We start from the raw sequence: 23534 nt of genomic DNA, 5'->3' as shown, positions 1-23534 counted from the left end.
ACTTTGGATACTTGAAGAACCATGAAAATAACTCCTGTGTAGTGACATGGAATATACCATCTTTCCTTTTTTTTAAAAAAATCTATTTGTAGCAGTTATTATGGGTCTAAGAATTTAATACGGAGCAGATCACTAATACCTCAAAACAGTCTGTATGTGTCTGTTATTCTATAGATAAATCTCAGTCTGCATCTCATCTACATTAGGGAGGTTCCAAAAATACAACTGAGGCCAGGGATGGCACAGGTGGCTGTTAGAAAGTCTTCGACAAGTAAGGACAAATGTAACAGGAAACATTACAACAGTTATGTTTGCTTAACTAATTGTAGTGATGAGAACTGGTCTTTGATCTTTCATATAGAAATAGCTTTACTGGGAAATTGAATAAAATTAAAACTTTTCACAGAATTCCTTACCACTCTATAGTGATCGGCTATCCTGCAGTCAACCTGAAAGGAGGAACCATGTGCTATATTTCTTTTACCTTGCACAGCTAGCACATCCTCTTTGCGTGCATTGGCTGCTCAAAAACGGTCATTAACTGAAATGCAATATACTTGAAAGAAATTGCTCTTGAAGGGCTTAGCAGTTTCAGGTGCGCCACTTACAGTCTTCCCCAGAATAGAGAATCACTGACTGGGGCTCAGGGCCGGAGCCAAGGTGATTGATGGCTTGGACTTGGACATCGTAAGGAGCATAGACAGTCGGCGTCATCACCCGCAAGGTGTGGTTTGTGACTGTTTCTTCTTCCCACTCCACGGGGGCTCCCTGTGGCTTCCAGGTCACTCTGTACTCCAGCCCTGGTCCATTCTGCTCCATGGATTTCAAAGGCTAAGACAGAAGGCAAGATTCATCGAGTGTGATCGTGGATACGCTGAGTAAGACACGGTGGCAAGCCACTTAGTGAAGCCATTTTATCCACTCTGGTTTTTCTTTTTTAATCAAGCAATACTTTAATAATTTAAAAAAAATTATCGTAATTTAAATCACCTGTTACATTTCAAAAATGGGAATATGCACTTAAATGAATCAATTACATAAACTATATTAAAAAAATGTGACTTAATTCCTAGATTATAAGGCTCATTTATATAAACGGTAATTTTGTCTGTATGTATGAGTATTCAATAATGCCATATATATCAGGGTGCCTGGGTGACTTCGTCTGTTATTAGACTTTTGATTTCCACTCAGGTCATGTTCCCAGGGTCATGAGATCAAGCCCTGCACTGGGCTCCACACTGGGGCGTGGAGCCTACTTAAGATTCTCTCTCCCTCTGCCCCTCCTCCTACTGCTTGTTGTCTCTCCCCCCCAAAATAGAGTAAAATAAAATAATGTCATATACAATGTCTTCTTACAGAATTTGCAGTGCTTTTTAACTCAGTCTAACTTACTAAAATTTTTTAGATGGGTTGGTTGGAACTAAGTTGAAAGTAGTGCTGGTATCAGCAAAGCAATTTCAAGTCTACACTAACTCCAAGTTGAATAGCTATGAGAAAAAACATCAAAACAAAACAAAACCTTCAGAGATTTCACAATCATTGTTTATACTTTGCATTCTAAGTTTTGCACCAAGGTAATTTTTACTACCATATGGATATTAATCCACCAAGGGCTTGAGCGGTGCTCAGATATATCAGGCCACGAACTTTTATTGTCAGATTGTAATCCGGAATTACAATTTCCTTCAGTCTCTACCAAAAATAAGTGAGCACAAGTAAAATTATTCAGTTTAAGGGTGCCTGGGTGGCTCAGTGAGTTAAGCCTCTGACTTTGGCTTAGGTCATGATCTCAGGGTCCTGGGATCAAGCCCCGAATCGGGCTCTCTGCTCAGCAGGGAGCCTGCTTTCCCTCTCTCTCTCTGCTGGCTCTTTGCCTACTTGTGATCTCTGTCTGTCAAATTAATAAATAAAATCTTTTTAAAAAATTATTCAGTTTACACATGTTTTGTTCCAAGGAAAACAGCTACATTTAATAAAGATCCCCTGCAAATTTTAAAATAAACTGCCACCTCATTTAGCACTTTCAAGAAAAATCTTACCTAAATTACTAGGCTCTCTGGTGCCTAGACTCTAAAGGAGACAGCAGGATTATTTTGTATTTGGCTTTCAGACAACTGGCAACAAAACCATAGCAAATTCTTAATAGGCCCCCTACAAAGATAGCAGATCAGAGGAGGTGGGGACAGAGGTCTTCTTTTCATCACTGGCTGAGTGCATGACATCTGGGGAAGGTCATTAAAATGACAGTCCCAGCTTCTCTCTGTGAAATGTAGGGCTGATACCATCTAGCTACAGTCTCCCTTCTGAAGAAGTGGTAAGGATTAATGAGCTGATGTTGGTGGAACATGGTGTGCTTCTCTGAGGAACTGACCTGATAATTACATACTATTATCTTCATCTAACCAGTTATATCATCGGTCTTATGGAAATTGCTAGGGAACTTAAGAGAGAAAAAGACAGATACTCTACAAGAATAAGATATTAACATAATTTCAGATTAAAAATTAAGTAATTATGAAGACAATGAGGTAGGAAATATGTATGGCCACAAATTCAAAGAAAGAAATAATATTCTTGACTATACTTAGGTTCTGTGTATTACCACCTTTTTTAAAATTTAAAATTTGCAAGACTTAGTTTCACTGTAGTGGAATAATGGGTTAGTGTTGACATAACAATATTGAGTAAAAAAAAAAAAACAATCAGACTAAATTTCACACATCCTAAAATTCTTCCCAAAATCATTATCTGGAAAGAGGTTTAGAAATAAATTAGTATACTCCCACATTCAACTTTTCTACATTTATGCAGGATTCATGAATTTAATGCTGGAAGTCTATTATTCATCAGAATGTCTGAATGGGTATTCTACTTTCAAGTAGGATAAATTATCTGTTCATAAATAGGTCCACACAGAGAGGAGAGAAAGTTATCCACTACTACAGAAGGAATTAGAAATGACACTCAAAACAATTATTAAACTTCTCTGAGCAGGTGCAAAATTTTACACTAAATTCAAAGACAAAGCTCTATTTCATAAAGGGGTGAAAAGTGCAATTTGAAGTCCAAAATATCTAGTAGACTTGTTGATTTCTGGTGGTATTCTAGTGGTACGGTGGTGGGTAAGACTGCCTACCAGCCCGACCGCAGTTTCTATATCCAGAAAAAGACATTAATGACAACTGTTCTCAGAAAAGAGCACACAAAATGCTTCATGGGATTAATAAGTAGTGGTTATTATTTGGCAGACATCCTTTCGATATGCCATAATTTTATTAGACCATGTATAAAAATTTAGGGAAGCTTTTTAGTATTTTTTTTGAACAAGTGATGATTTAGGATATTAGTTATAAAAATACTAGGAATCTGAAACTTTTGATAATAGACCACAATTAAGTCAACCTATATACCCTTCCTGACATTACTTACCACTGTTTAACCATATCTCATAACATTCTAATCACAATGATCTGCAAAATATACAAATGGGATATATTTATAAAACATACAAATCTTGTATCTTCATTCTTAAAAAATATTTTTTTACCATTACACTTGGCATGCAGACCTAAAAGAACACAAATAAGAAAACAAAGTAGTGTTTTGTGTAACGCACTAGAGAATACACACCTCCCACTTTATAATCATTTCCTTGGGTTGAGAGGCTTGAACCCTTATGTTTTGTGGATTCTTGTCTGGAGCTGAAAAATTATAAGTATTAAAATTACTTTTTCCAATTTACAGTCCATAGCTTAATCAGCATATCACCCTACTCCCCCTAAATCAGATTTTTAAACAACTTTGATTATATTCATTTATTTCTATCTGGCCCAGCTTGCAAAGACTTAATTAGGCAGTTATCTTTTTACCAACTTTACTGAGATGTAATTGACATATAACACTGTGTAAGTTTAAGATGTACAATGTAATAATTTCGTGTGTGTGTCTGTGTGTGTGTGTGTATACATACATACTGATGTATGTATATATGTATCCAATCTATAGATACACATTTTATATTTATGTGTATATATATTGTAAAATGATTACCACAAGGCTAGTTAACCCATCCATGACCTAAAAGGCAGCTTTTAAATATATATATATATATATATTATAAAGGAGTAAAATCACATGCTTGAAGTGATACAATTACTATTCATAGGAAAGTAGAAGACTCACTTTAGATATCTCCATTTTAAACCTGCTCTTTAAATTTTTCAACCTCTTTTTTAAAAAATCTTAAACCTACTTTTTAAATAAACATTTTTAATTTTAAATATGCCTCCCTTTTTCTATTAGAATTATTGTTAGAAATGTGTGTTGTGACTATCTGCCTCTAAGCTAATAAAATTAAACATCATCTATAATTTCAACAGCCAACTATTTAGGGACTACAAAGAGGTAAGAGCAGGTTATGTCTCTGTGAAATATACTCAAATGAAACCATTTAATAAGAAAGGGCTAATGTAGTTTTTGTGCCAAATGCAACTTATGCTTCAGTCACACAAGTATCTGATTCAGTTACTATCTCTTCTCACTTTTTCCTCAATCCAAAAAAAAAAAATATATATTATACCCTAGCTTATGTATTTTGCGCCAGGGGGGGAAAAAAAAACAATAATACCATGTTATGATCATACTGTTGACCAATGACAGTAAAGTAACACAAATTTTAGTATTAATCATTCTTAAGATTAAAAAAAATATCCTGGAAATTCAGATCGATATCAGATATCTGTTTAGATATTGAGAGACAATAAATACACTATATGTATAAAATTAATATTAAATATTTTAAAGTGTTAACAAGGCCTATAATGAATAAAATGTCTTATCTCAAAAAGTTGAAAAGAAAAATAAAGGGAGAAAGCCACCTTTCTATATATTGAACCTCAGTTTATAACATACTATAACATACTTGATATGATTTTAACATGATACTTAGCTATCACAAGTAACTCAGAGAAATGTTTGCCCATATACCTCCCTGTAATGTCCTGCTCTCTATCAAACATTTATATACTACTTATCAATCTGATATACTTTGAATATTTGTGTGCTATCAGTTCACAGAACTTTTCAAGCTCTCCAGTAGGAGAAATCTGAAACTCTACACCCATACTATCAAAATATTTTAAAAAGATCTTGAAAGATGGAGCAAAACTAAAATACGTTCTCAGAAACCTCACATGAGAAGCCACACACCTGCTGGAGGGGTTTCATGATGGTCTGATGGCAGGCTAGGCTGGCTTCTCCCTACTTCATTCACAGCTATGACCCTGAACTGGTATCTGACATATGGGGCTAAAGATAGCATGACCGTTGTTTCTTTGCCTTGGACTCTAGCCAATTCCTCCCATCGTCCAGGTTCTTCTTTGTTTCCTTCAAATTCAACAATATACTCTGGCAGTAGAAGCACAAGGGAAAAAAAAAACACATTAGAATGGATTTAGTGTGTTTAAGTCATACTAACATTTACACACAGTGTAAAAAGTTTTAAAGAATGTTTTAAGAAGGATAATCTAGCAACTGTGGTAAAAAAAAAAAAAAAAAAAAAAGGAAAAAATGGCTTTAACGTTAATTTTGACTCAGGAGTGTAAGGAGCGTAGTTATTGCATGTCCTCCCTACCGATAATTTGGCTATTGTGGTCATCTCCAGCTTCCCACGTCAGCCGAACACTCCTGTTCTGTCTTTCAGACAACTGCAGGTTTTCTGGTGGATCTGGAACATCTAATTAATAATAAAAATAAAAGTAAGGAGAATGCAGACAATGCCTTTGTCTACTCAATTTCCTCACTGAGGCACACTGCCGCCCCACTTTTTGGGCCCGGGTCTCTGCACCCAATCAAATCTCAGCAGCCCTTCTGGATACTTTCTTTTTTTCCTCCTTTTAAGATTTTATTTATTTACTAAAGAGAGTGGGAGAGAGAACACAAGCTGGGGGAGAGGCAGAGAGAGAGAAAGAGAGAAGCAGGCTCCCCACTAAGCAAGGAGCCTGACCTGAGGATTGATCCCAGGATTATGGGATCATGACCCGTGCCAATGACAGACACCCAACCCACTGAGCCACCGAGGCGCCCCAACCCTTCTGGTTCTATTTCAAATGCAGCTTCCTGCACATCTGTAACCTACTCTAAGTACTCTCTCCCTCTATGCTGATTCCCATTCTCAAAGGGCATCTTTGACCATGAGTATCAAAATTCTTTTAGGAGTAGTTACTAACAATGAAGATTTGGAGCACCTGGCTGGCACAGTTGGTTGCACAACCGACTCCTGGTTTCAGCTTAGGTAGCCATCTCAGGGTCGTGAGACTGAGCTTGGGCTCCGTGCTCAGCATGGAGTCCACTTAAGTTTCTCTCTCCCTCTTCTTCTGCCCCCCATGCCCTGCTTGTTCGCTCGCGCGCGCTCTCTCTCTCTCTCTCAAAAATAAATAAATAAATCTTTAAAAATAAATGAGGATCTATTTCTGGGCCCTATCTCTCTGGCATATGGAAAAAACTGGGCCCAGGAACCTGCATTTCTAAACAACTGCCCTGGGTTATAATTATGTATAATCTTGAGAAACATGGTCTATCTCAAGTGGATCAGTGTCTTTCAGCTCATATGCTTATTTATATGCCTGGTTCATTTCCTCTATATGACAGATCTTCTAGAGTAGGAACTCCATTTTATTAATATTTGCATCACCAACAGTGCTTGGGATATAAGTGTTTTGTGACTAAATGAATAAGTGAAAAGTACATTATCACTTCAATCATGCATGTAATTACCATATTAGAGCAATAAAATTAGGTCCTATGACTATAGGAAAATAAGATAAAGAACATGAACTCAGGCCTTCTTTTCTGCTTGCTCTGGATTTTTATTGTAATTTTCAACAATGAATTCTCAGTACATTATAGCAATTTTTATACTTTCTTGGCTAGAGTTTTGAAAGAGTAGGAAGGCAGTTTACATTGGAAGGGAAAAATCTGGCACAGATAAATGTGTCGGAAACTAGAAAATTGAGTAGGTGATGACTTTTTAAAGTTTTTATTTAAATTGCAGTTAGAGTGTTATATTAGTTTCAAGTGTACAAAATAGTGATTCAGCATTTGTATACATCATAACAAATACATTCTTTAATCCCCTTCGCCTAATTGACCCATCACCCCCACCCACCTCCCTTCTGGTAACCATCAGTTTGTTCTCTATAGTTAAAAGTCTGTTTCTTGGTCTCTTACTTTGCCTTCTCTCTCTTTTTTCTCCTTTCCTCATTTGTTTTGTTTCTTAAATTCCACATATGATTGAAACCATATGGTATATCTTTCTCTGACTTAATTTGCTCAGCATAATACTCTCTAGCCCACCCATGTTGTTTGAAATGGCAAGATTTTCATTCCTTTTTATGGCTGAGTAATATTCCATTATATACACACACACACACACACTATTTCCTCTTTATCCATTAATCAGTTGACGGACACGGGCTGTTTCTATGACTTGGCTATTGTAGATAATGCTGCTATAAACACACGTTGAGGTGCATGTATCACTTTACTTTAGTATTTTTGTATTCTATGGGTAAATACCTACTAGTGTGACTGCTGGATTGTAGGATAGCTCTATTTTTAGCTTTTTGAGGACTCTCCATATTGTTTTCCACAGTGGCTATAGCAGTTTGGATTCCCACTAATAGATCAAGAGAGTTCCCTTTTCTCCACATCCTAGCCAACACCTGCTGGGTCTTGTGTTGTTGGTTTCAGCCATCCTGATAGGTGTGAGATGATATCTCATTGTAGTTTTGATTTGCATTTCCCTGGCAATGAGCATCCTTTCATATGCTGATTGGCCATCTCTATGTCTTCTTTGGAAAAATGTATAGGTGTGTCTTCTGCCCATTTTTTAATTGGATTATTCAGTTTTGGGGTGTTGAGCTTTATAAGTTCTTTATATATTTTGGATACTATGTAGGTAATGACTTTAAGAGTGTTAAAGTCCATGGAAATTTTTATTAAAAGAAAAACAACTGGGTGCCTGGGTGGCTCAGTCGGTTAAGCATCTGCCTTCAGCTTGGGTCATGATCCCAGAGTCCTGGGATGGAGTCCCGCATAGTCTCCTTGCTCGGCAGGGGAGCCTCTTTCTCCCCCTGCCTCTGCCCCTCCTCCCTGCTCCTGCTCTCTCTCTCTCCCTCTCTCCTTCTATTTCTCTGTCAAATAAATAAATCAAATCTAAAACGTTAAATAAAATAAAAGCAACTATAAACGAAACAAAGAAAACTTATCCCTAATGGTCTTTACTTCCCAAATTTGGTTTCAGTGCTCTTTTGTATTCAGGGACATTTATCTTTTCTCAGAGGAGACAATTAAGTAACATCTCATAGGGCCTTCCCATGGGCTCTTTATTGTCTGAAGGGGAAGCAACATCTATTGCCCATGCTGAGTACCTGCTCACTGCTAGAAATTTACAGTAGTAAAAGACACACTGTTTCCAATTCAAAAGACTCTATTTTATTTTTAAAATGTGGACACTGAGTGCACATAAACTTTAGGGCCTTAAATAAGAAATTATTTCCTCAACAGTTCTCAGATCTGTGCACTCAGAGAATTTACATTTGTCTTCAGCACTGATTAAGAGCATACTCATCTTTAAAGTTAACTTAAGGAACCAATACAACTTTATGTAGCATCTGACATTAGAATGTGCTTCTTCCAAGAATCATATGGAACTACAGGCTGCACTTGATACTTTTTTTTTATTAAGCTTTTTTTTAAAAGATTTTATTTATTTATTTGACAGACAGAGATCACAAGTAGGCAGAGAGGCAGGCAGAGAGAGAGGAGGAAGCAGATTCCCTGCTGAGCAGAGAGCCCGATGCTGGACTCGATCCCAGGACCCTGGGATCATGACCTGAGCCGAAGGCAGAGGCTTAACCCACTGAGCCACCCAGGCACCCCTGCACTTAATATTCTCAAAGCAAGTGAAATGGGTTTATAAAGAAATTACACAGGGATCTATTTGTTATTGTCTATTAATGAGCTATGCTTCCTAAGACCAGGAATTGGCCTAAAAAATTAGAAGTTAAACTCCAAGAAGTAGTTATGAAAATGAAATCTGTGTCATGGACTATTTTTTAAATTAGTTTATTTTTATTCTTAAAACATTCGTAAAAAAAAAAAAAAAAAACTTCATTAGTAAATATTACATATAATCATAGCAACCATTTCTTTAAAATCATCAAAATTTAATGGTTCTAGAAGATGGTAGCCTAATCACAAGAATGAAATATTAAATTGTACAAGGCCATTTGACAGAATGAACCAAGCAGTAGGGCGCCCAATCCCTTTGATGGCTGCAGGGCTCAAAATACTGAGGGAAAAAGTCTATAGATCCTGAGACTGGCCCCTACACTGTGGTGCCTGGAATAAACTCCAGTTTACCTGGAGCTCCACTCTTTTATCTGATGACTTACTAGTGAAATAATTCCTAGAGGGTCAAACCTCTCTACTTGTAGTCCCCTGAAACAGCTGAATTCCTATGGCCCATACCTCACCTAAAGGTACAATTTACTGAACCAAGTTCATACCCTCTACTACGTGTGTGTGTGTGTGTGTGTGTGTGTGTGTGTGTGTGTAGAACCCAGTCTGGTGACTATCTGCCTCACTTGAAGAGCTCCAGCCCGTTTACTCATTTTTCACATCCTATTGCCAAAAAAACTGAATTATTTCCTCTCAACGTGTACCTCTGTTAGCAACCTACCTGTGGATCCCAGCAATCAGAGAGCTACAGATACAAATGCCTGTTGATAATAACGATTAATCGACACATCTAATAAAGGAGTTTAGGCAAAATCAAACACTTTTAAGGAGTATCAGAAAACTAAAAGGAAGACTAAGTCAGGAGTGCCCATGGAAACAAAATTATTAAGAGAAAACTATTAAAAAAAATGTCAAATGTCTGTATTAGTCAGGGTCCCAGCAGACATTTAAAAGTTCACACAATTTGGATAGTATCAAATGTTCTTTGTGTTGTGGTTGTTGTTGTTTTAATTCTTTCAAAAGATCACTGGCAGAATATCTGGGGTTCAGAGGGAGGGAGCAGTTAATAGAATCTTATCATAGAGGATTTTGTGAAGGGAGCCTCCCTGGGAGAAGTCAGACACAGCTTGCAGGGAGGGAATATGGAAACACACACACCCACCCTCCCCTCTTGCCAGGCTCCCCAAACAGGCAGACCCAAATGGAAATTTGAAGGTGAGTGGTTTGCTGGTGGTGTCCGCATCGGTCAGATTTCCGTATCAGATAGCTTGTGGAGAGCGAATCTGTCAAGGAAACTGGAGCAGAGATGGTCTAGAAGATGGTTCCAAGAGCTCATGGTGGTCTAAGAGATGCTCCAGGCTGGCCTAAGAGCTTTAAACGTGGGTGATCACAGGGCTAATTGTGTCGACTACACTAGTGGAGTATGCACATTATTTTCTAATTAATATTATCATTAAAAAAAAATATATCAAAGTCATTCCTTCGCAGAGCTCTTGAAATTCCTCAGCTCCCTTCCTGGAATGCTGAGAACTTAGTCCATCTCTCTGGTTTAGAGCATGACCACTGAGCCACCACCACTACCACGGGACACCCAGCCTGATCCCCGCCACCAAGCCTACTGTACCTCCATTCCTCAGCTCTATTTCTTTGTAAGCTAGGAAAGGGCAGCTCAGGCACCCTGACAACTCAAGCATGCTTCAGTTTTCTCTCTGCTGATAACATTGCCTGCCTCCCACAGCTTTTGGCAACATTACCCATGCAGTGAAAAGAAATTAAGCATTAATTAATTTCTTTAAAGCCAGAAGAGGAGAAAGCATTTGAAAGTGGAATGACTATTTAAATGAAACATTCAAAAGAATGGTATATATGCAGGGACTCAAATAATTGTGGCTTGAATGGCCTAAGAACAACAGAATTTAATCAGTGGTGGGGAAGAAATGAAGAGATTCCTCATTAGTGCACTTACCGAGGACAGTTACTTGAGTTACATCAGTGACACTATCCAAAGCAGTGTGAGCTGAACAGGAGTAAATACCTTGGTCCTCTGAGGTGACATTAGATATAGTCAGATTAGCTCCATCGATAATTATCCTGCCAGTAAAAAAAAAAAAAAAAAAAAAAAAAAAATGAGTACATAATGAGGGTGAAAACAACAGAAACATATATTCAAAAATATATATTCCCCATGGGTAAAAATCAAGGAAGAGTTGAAAAAACAAAACAAAATACAGCTTCACATAATGCAAATTTTATTAGAGAGTGTTAGATTGAAACTGAAGATGAAATGTTACTTGAACATACACAACTGTCTACACAGCCATGGAAGCTATCAGTTGGTTTTGTTTTGTTTTAATTACCAGTCCAACCATCTGTGATGCATGGGTTAGTGACAGAACTGTGTTGCCTGGTGTTTCTCAAGACTGAACTATGTTGTAATAGTTAAGATACATTTGCATCATTCTTAAGATTTGTTAAGTAAGGGAATCACCTACATAGGACCAACCGGAGTCCTTCTTACAAAGGCACATTCCTGAATCACACCCCAGATCTACAGAGCCAGACCTGGAGTCTGGTAATCTGTATTTTTTGACAAGGGTCCTTTTTCTTCATCCCTCTACTTCACAGGCGGAACGCCCATCTGGGAAATCTTGTAACAACTGCACTGTGATGTATTTGAACAGTAGAGGGCAGACTAATACCTCTTTTTGGCAAATCATTGGCCACTAGCTTTTTATCTTTTGCTCTATTTTGCCAATTTCTGATCCAGTTTAGCACAGGAAAATTTCATTACTATAAATTATAACCTTTTACCCTATACCAGTATATTGTCAACTATTTAAGCACTTTTAGGAAAATTAAGTTCCACTAACTCGAAATACATTAACAAGAGTTTGCTATGTAGTTGAAATAATGTCCTTGCTCTTATATAATTGACATTTCTTTCTTTCTTTCTTTTTATAATTGACATTTATGATGTAAAACTCACTTTATCTCTTCCCAGGTAAAAGCCTCTGGCCCCCAGCCTACCTACCGATAAGAGGGTGTCCTAGCAGAAGGTGAGAGACAGGAGCTTACTAATCGTTCCCTGGAAATTCAGCAGATACCTGTGATCTCAGCTCCCTGTTATAATTCCACGCCTGCTCGGCCCCCAGTCAACCCCAGCAGCAAGAGTTACTCCCAGCCTTCCCTATTCTAGAGACCTCTTCTAAGACATTCTAGCTAAAGTTACTGTTCCTCACCCTACCCTAGGGAAAACCGGCGGAATATCTGTCACTTGCTTCGTTCCCGGAGATAGCCAGAGGTTCATTTAAGTGTCAGCCCTAGTATCCTACAGAAACTATTCAACTGGGCCACACACAGGATGTTTGGAGTTTCTGGGATCAGGGCCTAAATATGCAGGTCATATCACTTACTAGGCACCAGTCTCTGACTCTCTTCTTTTTGGCTGTAGGCTCGAGATCATATGCAAGACCCCAGGCAACTAGGCAGTTGTGACAAAAGAGGGAGAGCATGGAGAGATCCCAGCAGTAGATATATCGACCAAGACCTAACCTAAGGGTGAAGATCACTGTTGCAATGTGTAGTCTTTTAGGTCAGTAATTAATCTCCTCTTGTCTCATTGACAACTAGTTGTTAATACCTACACTCCTTTCCACAAACTCTTAAGTATACAGGAAGGATGAGATGGAATCAATTAAGTAGCCAGCCGAGACCAAAGCCACTGCACAGAGGTGGTGCAAGCACATGCGAGCGCGCGCGCGCAAACACACACACAATAGGGGCCAAGCAGGTACAAGACATGAGATAAGCCGTCACATGTCTGCATACATTAGTACAGATCATGAGAGCTAAACTGGACTGAGCACTTAGTGTTTTCTAAGTGCTTGGTATGTTAATACTCATAATAACCTTATGAGTATTAAGCTTATGAAGGTATCTGAAGAATGTAACATTAAGGCATAAAGAAGCTATGTGGCTGGTCTAAAGTCAGAGACACAAGAAGTAACTAAGCTGAGATTTAAATCCGGGCAACTGGACTCAAGGCCATGCTCTTATTTACCATCCTGTCACAGTCTCGCCAAAGGCATGCATCTCCGATCTTCAGATTTACTTTTTCAGAATGATGAGTAACAACATAAAACCGCAGGTGAGATCTGGCTAAGGACGGTCTATTTCTTTTCTTTCTTTTTTTTTTTTTAAAGATTTTATTTATTTATTTGACAGACAGAGATCACAAGTAGGCAGAGAGGCAGGCAGAGAGAGAGAGGAGGAAGCAGGCTCCCCGAGGAGCAGAGAGGCCGATGCGGGGTTCCCAGGACCCTGGGATTATGACCTGAGCAGAAAGCAGAGGCTTTAACCCACTGAGCCACCCAGGTGCCCCAGGACGGTCTATTTCTAACCCCTACTCCGTCACGACGCAAAACACCGGAGAGCTACCCTCTGTATGCTTTCAAAAGACAGCACAGGCAATCAGTAAATAGTCTTTTCTCTTTCTCTGACATACTTAATATTGTCTAATGCTAGTCAGCATCTTTTCACACTTCCTCCTCTCTCTATATTTTTCTGTATTCTCTATATGGAGATTAGGAGGCTTAAAAGTGTGTTTGTCAGTACTTCCTAACTGGAAAGAATGGAGGTATGACTCGGGTTCTGCCTATTCATGAGGTAGACTGAGTTTGGGATGGAAACAGGTGATGGGCAGGGTCCCCTCCAGATACCCAGATACCTCTCACATTCCCGGAGTGGGCTCTGTTTCCTGCATTAACAGGAGGGTACACATTCCATAAAAAGTCAGCAGCAAAAGAAGCAGTTAACCATGTGGGAGAAAAGTGAAACTGCTCTGCATTACCTTTTAAATCCTGCTGTGAAGACTGAAATGTATTCATCACTTTTGGTATTTTAATTCCGTGTGAACACTTTCACAACGATTTTTTTTTCAAGCGCTCAGTATTAATCCCAAGCCCATATGACGACAGAGCATAACCCCTTCCCTACCTGCCATTCTCTGTGGCATTAATTTCAAAGGCTTCTCCATTCTTACTCCAGGACAGCTTCAAACTCTGCTTCAAATGTGGGTCACACGAGCTCTCACAATATAATTCAAGTGCATGCAATCTGGGGACACGAGGGTTCTTAGGAGTAACTTGAAGTTTTGTAGCATCTGTTTTTACCAAACAAAGAGACTAGTGAGATGCATACATCCCCGCTTCCTTTGCAATCAAGTGCCTGCAATTTAATCAACCCCAATCATCGACAGAATAGTCATGTCTTCGAAGACACAGTGTTTGCCACGCTGTGATTTCCTGACATCATATTTCTGTTTTCTTTCCGTCAGGCCTAAACCTCTGAGAAATTAGGGTGAAAGTACTAATTAATATCTTGGAAATTCCCCTTACTTACTCCTTGTGTAAGAAGAGTGGGAGCAAACAAATATCTCTACAGGTTGAAAAATAATAATTTCTCTCTCTATTGTTTCTGGTCATGGGATCACACCACCATAAGGGAAAAAAAGGAAATTAATTGATCTTCTATTAATGTGTTTCTTAATAATTCAGATACTGGAGTTTAAATAGTAAAGCCCATGTGTAGGGCTATCTATCAACATGAAGGTGGGAAATTAGAACATAAGCCCGGTGAAGAAGAGGCGGTGTCTGTTTTGTTACATGAAGTATCCACACAGCCCAGAAGGGACCCTGTATGTAGCAAGTACTCAACACATATTTGTTGAAATTCTTGTTGAATGAGGTACAGAGAGTGATATTTTAAAAGTAAATTGGTGGTATCCACAATATGTAGCTCAAAAATCTAACTTCACATTCAAATATGTTAAATAAACTAAATTCAATTTCAAATCAAATAAATTAAAAAGAATCACATTTGGCTGTCTTAAAAAGCATTTCCTCATTATGACTGTTTCAAAATATAGGATCCCTACTCCTAGAGGCTGTATTAAGGGGAGATATACTTTACCCTGCTGTACCACTTGGTAACCCTCTCAGAGATCAAGTCTCTCATGAGCTGACCTCCAATTTCACAATATGTTTAATATTCTCTATCTACATGTTACTACATGCACTGACTGAAAATTGAAACTGAGAAAATTTAAAAAATTGATTATTCGGTATCCCAAGCATGAAACTTGAAGAAATTATTTAACTGAATTAATTTTAAGTGACTTACTAAACATCTACTCCTATTTCTAAATTTAAAGTCAGAAATTCACTTATTAATAATAACTGATACCATTTAATAAACCACCTATCCAATTGACCAGGACCTCTACAAACACTACTATTTTCACCTTCCAGAGAACATAAGGCTAAAATGAAATTAAGCAACACTGAAGTTTCCCAACTGGTAAGGGGTTGAAGCTAGAATCTGAAACTAAGTTTGACGGTGACCAAAGTTCTTGATTTCAAAACACTGTAAGATGTAGCCTCTTACTCAACTCTACTCCAGAAATTTCTTTTTTATATGCAAAAATTGTGTTTTAATCATTCACAGATAAGATTCCTATATATGCCTTACATATAAAGTGGGTGTTTAGAGCAGATGAAACATTCATGACCCTGTCCATCTCTTTGTCAATTACAGTTCTGAGGTCCACTCTGGGCCAAGCGCTGCATAGGGCGATGGGAATGTTAAAGTTCATTTGGATTCCAGGCTTCTCTCTCTTTGACTCCGAGTCTGACTGAGTCACTAAATTTTTATATAGGTTGGTTTTATAAAGTCTAAAAAAGAATCATCTTCACGGACTTCACAAGGACATTTTGAAAATTGTCGTTGATATATAAACATGTGGGCAGACATGAGAGTTAGGCAGACGTCTGAAGAGAGTATCTTTGTGCTTTAAAAATATAGTTCATGGGGCTAGCATGTTGGATAACTTAGGGTACAAAAAGAAACAAATACTGTAGAAGAATATAAGAAGAAAAACAAGGAACGGAGGGCATGTGTGTGGAGAGAGAGAAGAATATCAGGATACCCATGAAAATGATGACTCAACAAATACACTTGTCATCTAGCAGCAGCAGGAGCTGGCTATGATAATGACATGTCACAGAGAATATAGATTCTCCCTACAATCACTGCGGGGTCTCTCTACTATGTTTTCCTGAAAAGGATTTTTGGAGCAATTTTAAAAGCAAAATACTAGTGAAACCCAGAACTTTGTTCTGAAGAGAGAAAAAAATGCAAAGCTGTTTATGATGCATGAAGAAAACAAAAAAATCTTCCATCCTATCACACCCTGGTCTTTATTAAGTTGAACTTTTATGGGTTTGTGAGATTTTTAGCTCCAAGAGTTGATTGCTGATGACATTATGTTGAGTGGGTTACTGAAACAAAATATAGTCAGAGAAACATCCTCAAATAGTGCATTTTAAATTGTTGCCAGTCATGCCCCAAATACCTAAGTCCTTCTTAAAATTGTAAGAAGCCATGAACACATCATCAGCATATCCTATCATTTTTGTGACGGTCTTATCAATGAAACACAATCTGGGAGTTTTGAAATACAGTCTAAAAACTTTAACAGGCACTCAATAAATCATATAGTTTCATCTGGGAAAAGGAAGACAAGCTGAACCCATGTGAGAATTCATGCAAAGTAAAACCAAAATAAAAATACTTCTAATATCCAAGTTGGCCGTGACTGCAGTTTTTCCTTTAGCATTTTCAACCCAACAAGAGTATGAGCCAGCATCATCTTCTGTGGTGTTGTTGATCTGCAATGTGCCATTCTCATGGACATGGTACCGTCTACCTTCAAGAGGTTTCGCCTCCTCCACCTTCTGCCTATGAACACAGAAAGGGGCATAAATCAGTTTGAGACGTGACAGAACCGTAGACTCTTTCTGAAACGAGTTGCTGATGTCATTCAAGCTTACCCTTTCTTCAGGAGCTCTGGAGACCTTACAAAATGTTCCACTGGGGTTTTATCTTTTTCCCAGAATGGGTCCTAGCCAAGGTGTATATCTGATCTGCCCAGACAGACTGTGGCTAAAGGAAATTCAGTCCATACTCTATGTTTCTGCTGTATTTCTTGTAGCTTTAAGGACCGTTTTTGCATCTGTCCTCACAGCTTAATAAATATTTTCTGGTATACTGACGGTGAACTCTTTAGTTAATGATCGCTTCAGGGTACTAAATGGGAAAGCTAGTAATTGAAAGAGATAATGAACCTTCTGAACCTCCTGCCGTCCTGGGGGGACATTGGTCATTCAGAGATATTACAGGCCAGGAAGTAGTTCCTGTCCTGTGGACATGGATTACATTTGCCCTTATCAACCCAGAGTCATTTTCTCCTACATTCATCCATTTTCTGAGCATTTGCTGCCAAATCTTGATTTACCCAGTACACTGCACAATAAGAGGCTCTGCTGGAACCAAGAAAAAAAAAAAAAAAATCAGAGGGTAAACTCTGGAGGCCATTCACGTAGGACTGACTTTCCAGAGCTCGGGACTAGGGTAAGGCCGGTGAGGCACTTGCCTCAGAGGCAAAATGTAAGGATTGCCAAAAAAAGGTCTCAGAACTCAAGATAAAATAATGTTTTATTTTATTTTATTTATTTATTTTTTGAATATTTTATTTATTTGTCATAGAGAGAGTGCACAAGCAGGGGAAGTGGCAGGCAGAGCAAGAAGCAGGCTCTCCGCTGATATAGACTCAATCCCAGGGCCCTGGGACCATGACCTGAGCCGAAGGCAACCACTTAACCAACTGAGCCACCCATGTGTCCCAAGATAAATAATATTTGGATGGAATATTTTTTAAAAATAAAAGCATTTAAAAAATCCACGATGAGCAAAATATCCAATCTTTAAATAAAGACGGGATCTGACCTGTACTTGCCTCTCCTTCCTCGCTCTAATCTCAGCCCTGCAAAGCCATGGCAGGCTTATTTAGGAACAGTGCTTCCAAGCTTCTCTGGTGAAGTAAGAAATATGGCAGATCCACAAGAGGTATCTGGACTTATTACACCAATCGATATATTGAAATAAAATTCAAAAAACGTGTTGGAAAAGTTTTAAGCATATGTGTTTGGAGTCGAATACATGCTTAGATAATTATTTGGAAAAGACCCAAAATGATAACAAAAAAGTATGGTTAAGTCTGAACAGCACAGGTGTGAACTGTGTGGGTCCACCTGTATATGAATTATTTTCAATTAAATATATTGGAGAAATTTTTGGAAATACACAACCACCTGAAAGAACTCACAAACTGTGTAGGCCTAGAAATATAGAAAAACATTTAAGAAAAAGAGCTATTATTATAACAATATAGTATGTGATGCATATAACATATGAAATGTGTGTTGATCAATTATGTTCTGGGTGAGGCTTCTGGTCAAGTGTAGGCTATTAGTAGTTAAGTTTTGGGGGAGAGAAAAGTTTTCAGTTGCAAGGGGGATCAGCCCCAACCTCCACAATGTCCAAGGGTCAGCTGTGATAGATGACATTCGATAAACCCATAATGAAAAACCAAATCTATCTGTAAAATCGTCTTGGTAATCACTTCGATTCTTTGCTTTCCTTTGTAAGCAGAAATGGCTCTTCCTAATCTCCCCAGGAGAGAAAAATCCTACACATCTAGTCAACAGTTTCGGGAGAGGGAGGTAATTAAGTTTGCTCCCTTATTTCTCAGAGGCACTGGCCACATGTAACAGCGGCCTGTCAAATGATGGATGAAGACACAAGGTGAAATCCACCACTGACATTCTCTCAAGAAAACCTTGTACCAGCTTACCAGGACACCGTTGCCTCAGGTGAAGCAAAGAACTCGCAGTGTAAGAAAGCGCTGTACCCAACCACCGTTGCATAGTTCTCTCCATCTTCGGTTTGTATCAGTGGACGGACATCTATTTGAAAATGACATAAATGCGGTTGTCAACGTTCATGTAAAAAATAATGTGCACACCTTAGGTTTTTCTGTATCCTAGTCATATTAACAGAAAGGGAAGACAGCTGAATACTGAAGTATATATTCCTGAATTAGAAAAATATCCAAATTCAGTCCATTTTTGAAAGTATAATTTTAGAGGCGCCTGGGTGGCTCAGTCAGTTAAGAGTCTGACTCTTGATTTTGGCTCAAGTCATGATCTCAGGGTCATGAGATCGAGTCCTGCATCAGGCTCTGTGCCGAGTGGGTAGGCTGTTTAAGATTCTCTCTGTCCCTCTGTTCCCTCACCCCACTCATGTGCTCACACGCGCTCACACAAACACACTCTCTCTCTCTCAAAAATATAAAGAAAAAAGAAAGTATAATTTTAGTATGGAGGCCAATGCCCAAATGTAAGGTGAAAGGTACTTTGATGATATTCCTCCCAAGTTTTATGTGTCCCGAATTCAGTATACTAGTGTGCATGACCTTGAACATCTTCCCTTAGGAAACAGCAGGTAAACAGTCCACTTACCTACAACGTCAATATTGGCGTTGGCAAGGATAGTGCCGTGGACATTTGAGGCTTCACACTGGTACACAGCAGTGTGATTCGGTTGCAGGTTGGTAAAACTGATTTCCCTGGGGGAGACAACATCACCAGCAAATGGATTTTCTGCAAGAGATTAAAGAATGTCAGTTTGATAAAAAATAGGACATAAAATATTTATATGCCATTTATTAAATGTGTCACACAGTATTTATATTTTAAGACCAGTTTAGGGTGAATAATAGTTCACTGAAGCCAATTTGTAGAATTTCTTTGCATCAACCATGGGCTTTTCTTTCTAGACTCTTCTCTAATTTCAATCTTCCTTCAGATTAATATTTATTGCTAAAATATCTGTTGATCTCTAGCTCACTGCCTCTCCCTATCCAAACCCATAAATAAAATTTCAGATTTTCTGTTCAGCACTCAAGTCCCACTATAACTAAACCTCACTTACTCTTATATATTTAGGTCCTGATACTGCCAACACAAATCACATGATCAGCATGGAGCCAGCCCCCCAGTCCACCAACACTGGCTCCTTTGTTCCCCATTTGACACTTCCGTTCCTCTATATGATTGTTCTTCCCCATGTCATTTTCTGATCTATATCATGCATTTCACTTGTCTTGCTTTGCCATTTAACCACTTGGATACACAGCTCATATATTTTGTTTTCTCACAGTAAGGGTAAATACTTCTTGAGATCAGGGGCTAGATTTTCTATGTTTTGGCAATAAATCCAACCAATAAATCCTGACCCAGGTATAATTCTGGAAATATCTTTGGGAAATTAGAAAATCTAATATTTCGAGTACACTTATTAAGGGTCAAAGAACTCTGTTGGAAACAGCATATGCGTCCTCACGAACATGGCTCAGAACCTGCTAGATTAGCACTAACACGGCCATTGTAGAAGGAGGGACTGGATTCTGGAGAAATGAATGACATGTGCCAAATCCTGTGGCCTTGTTATGACACTACAAACAAGCAGTGTAAAGGAAATATTAGCTAGGAATGATGACTGAGGGGCACAGATGTTAAAATTTTTAATTTAAGTAACATTACAAGGGGCAGCTCGTTGGCCCAGTCAGTTGAGCATCCAACTCTTGATTTTGGTTAGGGTCATGATCTCAGAGTCGTGAGATCAATCACCACGCTGGGCTGAGCGTGGAGCCTGCTTAAGATTTCTCTCCCTCCCTCTGCCCCTTCCTGCTCTAACTTTCTTTCCAAATATAAATAAAATTTTTTTAAAAACCTGAAAAAAATAAATGACATTACAAGATTATCAAGAAACCTAATTTTTTTCCTTATTGTGTGTCTATTTTGTGTGTGTGTGTGTATTTTTTTTTAAGATTTTATTTATTTATTTGAAAGAGAGAACATGAGCAAGGGGAAAGGGCAGAGGGAGAAGCAGACTCCCCACTGAGCAGGGAGCCCAATGTGGGGCTCTATCCCAGCACTCCGGGACCATGACCTGAGCTGAAGGCAGAGACTTAACTGACTGAGCCACTCAGGAGCCCTTATTGTGTCTCTATTATACAAAATAGTGACTATACTAAGTTTTGGTTTATAGAAAACATAGAGTATTGCTTATTAAAATAGAAGATTTTTTGTATACATTTGGTAGTCAAAAATCAATAAAATTTTACACTTGACTGTGAACTCCATATAGACAGGACCTTATCTGTGCATTGTATACAGTTTCCCCAGTGCCTGCTTTTAAGGCACAGAGGAGACAGCCTGAAAATATTTCCTGTAATGATGGAAAACCATTTATGCTGGGTGGCATTTTATTCCTAGAAGGTCTTTGTGGTAGGCAGAGTAAGAGCCCCCAACAGATACCCATGTTCTAATTTCTACCACTACAAAATATTATACCCTCCATGGCAAAAGGGACTTTGCAGAGATGATTAAGGACCTTGTATTGGAGGTATCATCCTGGATTATCTAAGTGAGCCCAATGTAATTATAGGGCTCCTTACAATCAGAGAAGCTTCCTTGGCTGTGGCCAGATAAAGGGACACGGGGCTAGGATAGGATGGTCAGATATGCAATGATGCTGACTTTGGAGATGGAGAGTCATTTGCCAAGGATTGTGGTCTATCTCTAGGAACAAGAAAAGGCAAGGAAAGGGGTTCTCTCCTAGTCCCTTCAGAAGGGAACACAGCATGGCTGACACCCTGAGTTCAGCCCAAGGAGGTTTGGCTAAACTCCTAATCTATAGATTGTAAAATAATACATGTATACTGTCTCAAGCCACTAAATTAGTGATCATTTGTATAGCAAGAGTAGAAAATTGGTACAAACCTGCAGGGCAGGGTTTATTTCTTGAGAATGGCCAGGATGAGTTGTTCTTTGATGTTCTTTAAGGCTGCAAAGGACTGAACCTCTGACCTGATTCTGCATGCCCACATGGACACCCAGATCTACAACTTTCAGAGCTCACCCCATTGTTATATTTAAACTCCTTATGTCATCTGCCCATGGTAAACCCTCATTCAACAGCATTACAAAAAGAAGAAATGAAACTATAGCCTCAGATATGAGATGACCCACAGCTAACAAGCATGGCTCCACGCTGCCTTTCAGGAGAGGTATGGCAACTAGAGAGCATTGCTGCATACGGGCCAAGGATAACAAGAGCTCCTGGTATTCAAGAAAACCAGTTCTGCATCAGCATCAAGCAAAACACGCTAGTGCTGTCTGTCATCAGTTGTCTTTGGTCAGCTCAGTGGGTGAGAATGCAATAAATATGGTGGGAGAAACTTCAGCTCTAACAATCATTTCTGGGTTCCATGTCTAGCTCTAAATATACTGGGGTTGTGTCCTCAATCAAGTAGCATGACCTCCCTGAAACCTTAGTTGCCACACATGCAAAATGGAGAATAAATAAAAATAAAAATAAAAAATCTCTTCTGCAGGGCTTCTAAGAAAGCTCACAGATACTGCATGCAAAGTATTTTAAAAAGGTTAGGACTGTTACCAATACAAGTAACCTGTTTCGTTGAATTTTGAAATACTACATATAAAGGATACAGAATTGCTAGACCTATAAGCTCAGAGAGATTTCAGATCCTTTAGTTAGCCCACCAACACCAAGCATCCAAACCTATAGATGGTTACAACCATTTGCAGGGGAGCAAGGAGAGCTGTGGTCAAGAGTTGTGGAAGGAACACTGACCTCAGACTGTGAAGATGTGGCTTTGGTTCTATACCTGCCATTATTCAGCTGTGCTGTCTTGTGTAAGTTTATTTTCAGCCCTGACCTCCCCATCCAGGAACAAACCTACTGGCTCTACTTTGAGAAGACATCCAGAACCTCACCATTACTACCACCAACCTAGCCCTCAGCTCTAGGGTCTTTCAGGCCACTTCTAGCTGGAGTAGTCCCGCAGTCGCTTCTCCATTCAGTGGTCGGAACAATCTTTTGTTAATAGATTAGATCACATCATTCTTGTGCTCAAGACCCTCCATGTGCTGCCCATCTTATTTACGACAAAATCACCAGTTTCCAGTCAGGCTTTCACCTTGATATGCATGATAGGGCCCCTGTACCTGCTGACTGATCTCACATCCTAGCATTGCCCACTCACTCAGCTTCAACCACCCTGGACTCCTTGCTTGAAATCAACACTCTGAACACACCTCAGGGTCTTTGCACTCACTGACCTCTTTACCCTGAAAGCTCTTCCACACATATTTCCGTGGCCGCCTCCCTCACCTCCTTCAGGCCTTCTCCTTAAAGGTAAATCACCACAGGGGGCTTACTAGTATTATCTTAAAAGAAAGTAGCAACTCTAGGTCCTGAACTATTACACTCAGCCCTTACTCAGCTATTTTTTATTCACCACACTAAGCACACGTTTATGTGCTTATTCATCTATTGATTGACTCTCCCAGCTAGGTTCATTTTATTCACAGCTACCTCCCAAGCAATAAGGCCAGTCAGCACCTGGCACAAAGAACGTGTTCAATAAATATTACTGAATGAAAGAATCAATCGGTTAAATATGAATAATTGTCCCTCCATTAAGAATGTTCATTTGGGGATTCAAAGCAATATGTGAATGTCCT

At 38.9% G+C, this 23534-nt stretch overlaps 1 protein-coding gene across 18 annotated transcripts in view; it reads right to left on the bottom strand.

Moving 5' to 3' along the window:
• Positions 1-23534, bottom strand: part of CHL1 (cell adhesion molecule L1 like) — a 218951-nt gene that overhangs the window by 21635 nt on the left and 173782 nt on the right. For all 18 annotated transcript variants that reach the window (XM_059161531.1, XM_059161520.1, XM_059161528.1 and 15 more), the window contains 9 exons: positions 19443-19583; positions 18776-18887; positions 16655-16821; positions 14020-14185; positions 10991-11115; positions 5636-5737; positions 5212-5409; positions 3634-3704; positions 609-831 (listed from right to left, as the gene is read on the bottom strand). In XM_059161531.1, coding sequence (XP_059017514.1) covers positions 609-831; positions 3634-3704; positions 5212-5409; positions 5636-5737; positions 10991-11115; positions 14020-14185; positions 16655-16821; positions 18776-18887; positions 19443-19583 — 1305 coding nt within the window. The remainder of the gene's footprint in view (positions 1-608; positions 832-3633; positions 3705-5211; positions 5410-5635; positions 5738-10990; positions 11116-14019; positions 14186-16654; positions 16822-18775; positions 18888-19442; positions 19584-23534) is intronic.

Source organism: Mustela lutreola, chromosome 2 (assembly GCF_030435805.1).
Source record: "Mustela lutreola isolate mMusLut2 chromosome 2, mMusLut2.pri, whole genome shotgun sequence".
Taxonomy (NCBI): domain Eukaryota; kingdom Metazoa; phylum Chordata; class Mammalia; order Carnivora; family Mustelidae; genus Mustela; species Mustela lutreola.
Note: the sequence above shows the minus strand (reverse complement) of the source record. Positions and strands in the feature narration are given on the sequence as shown.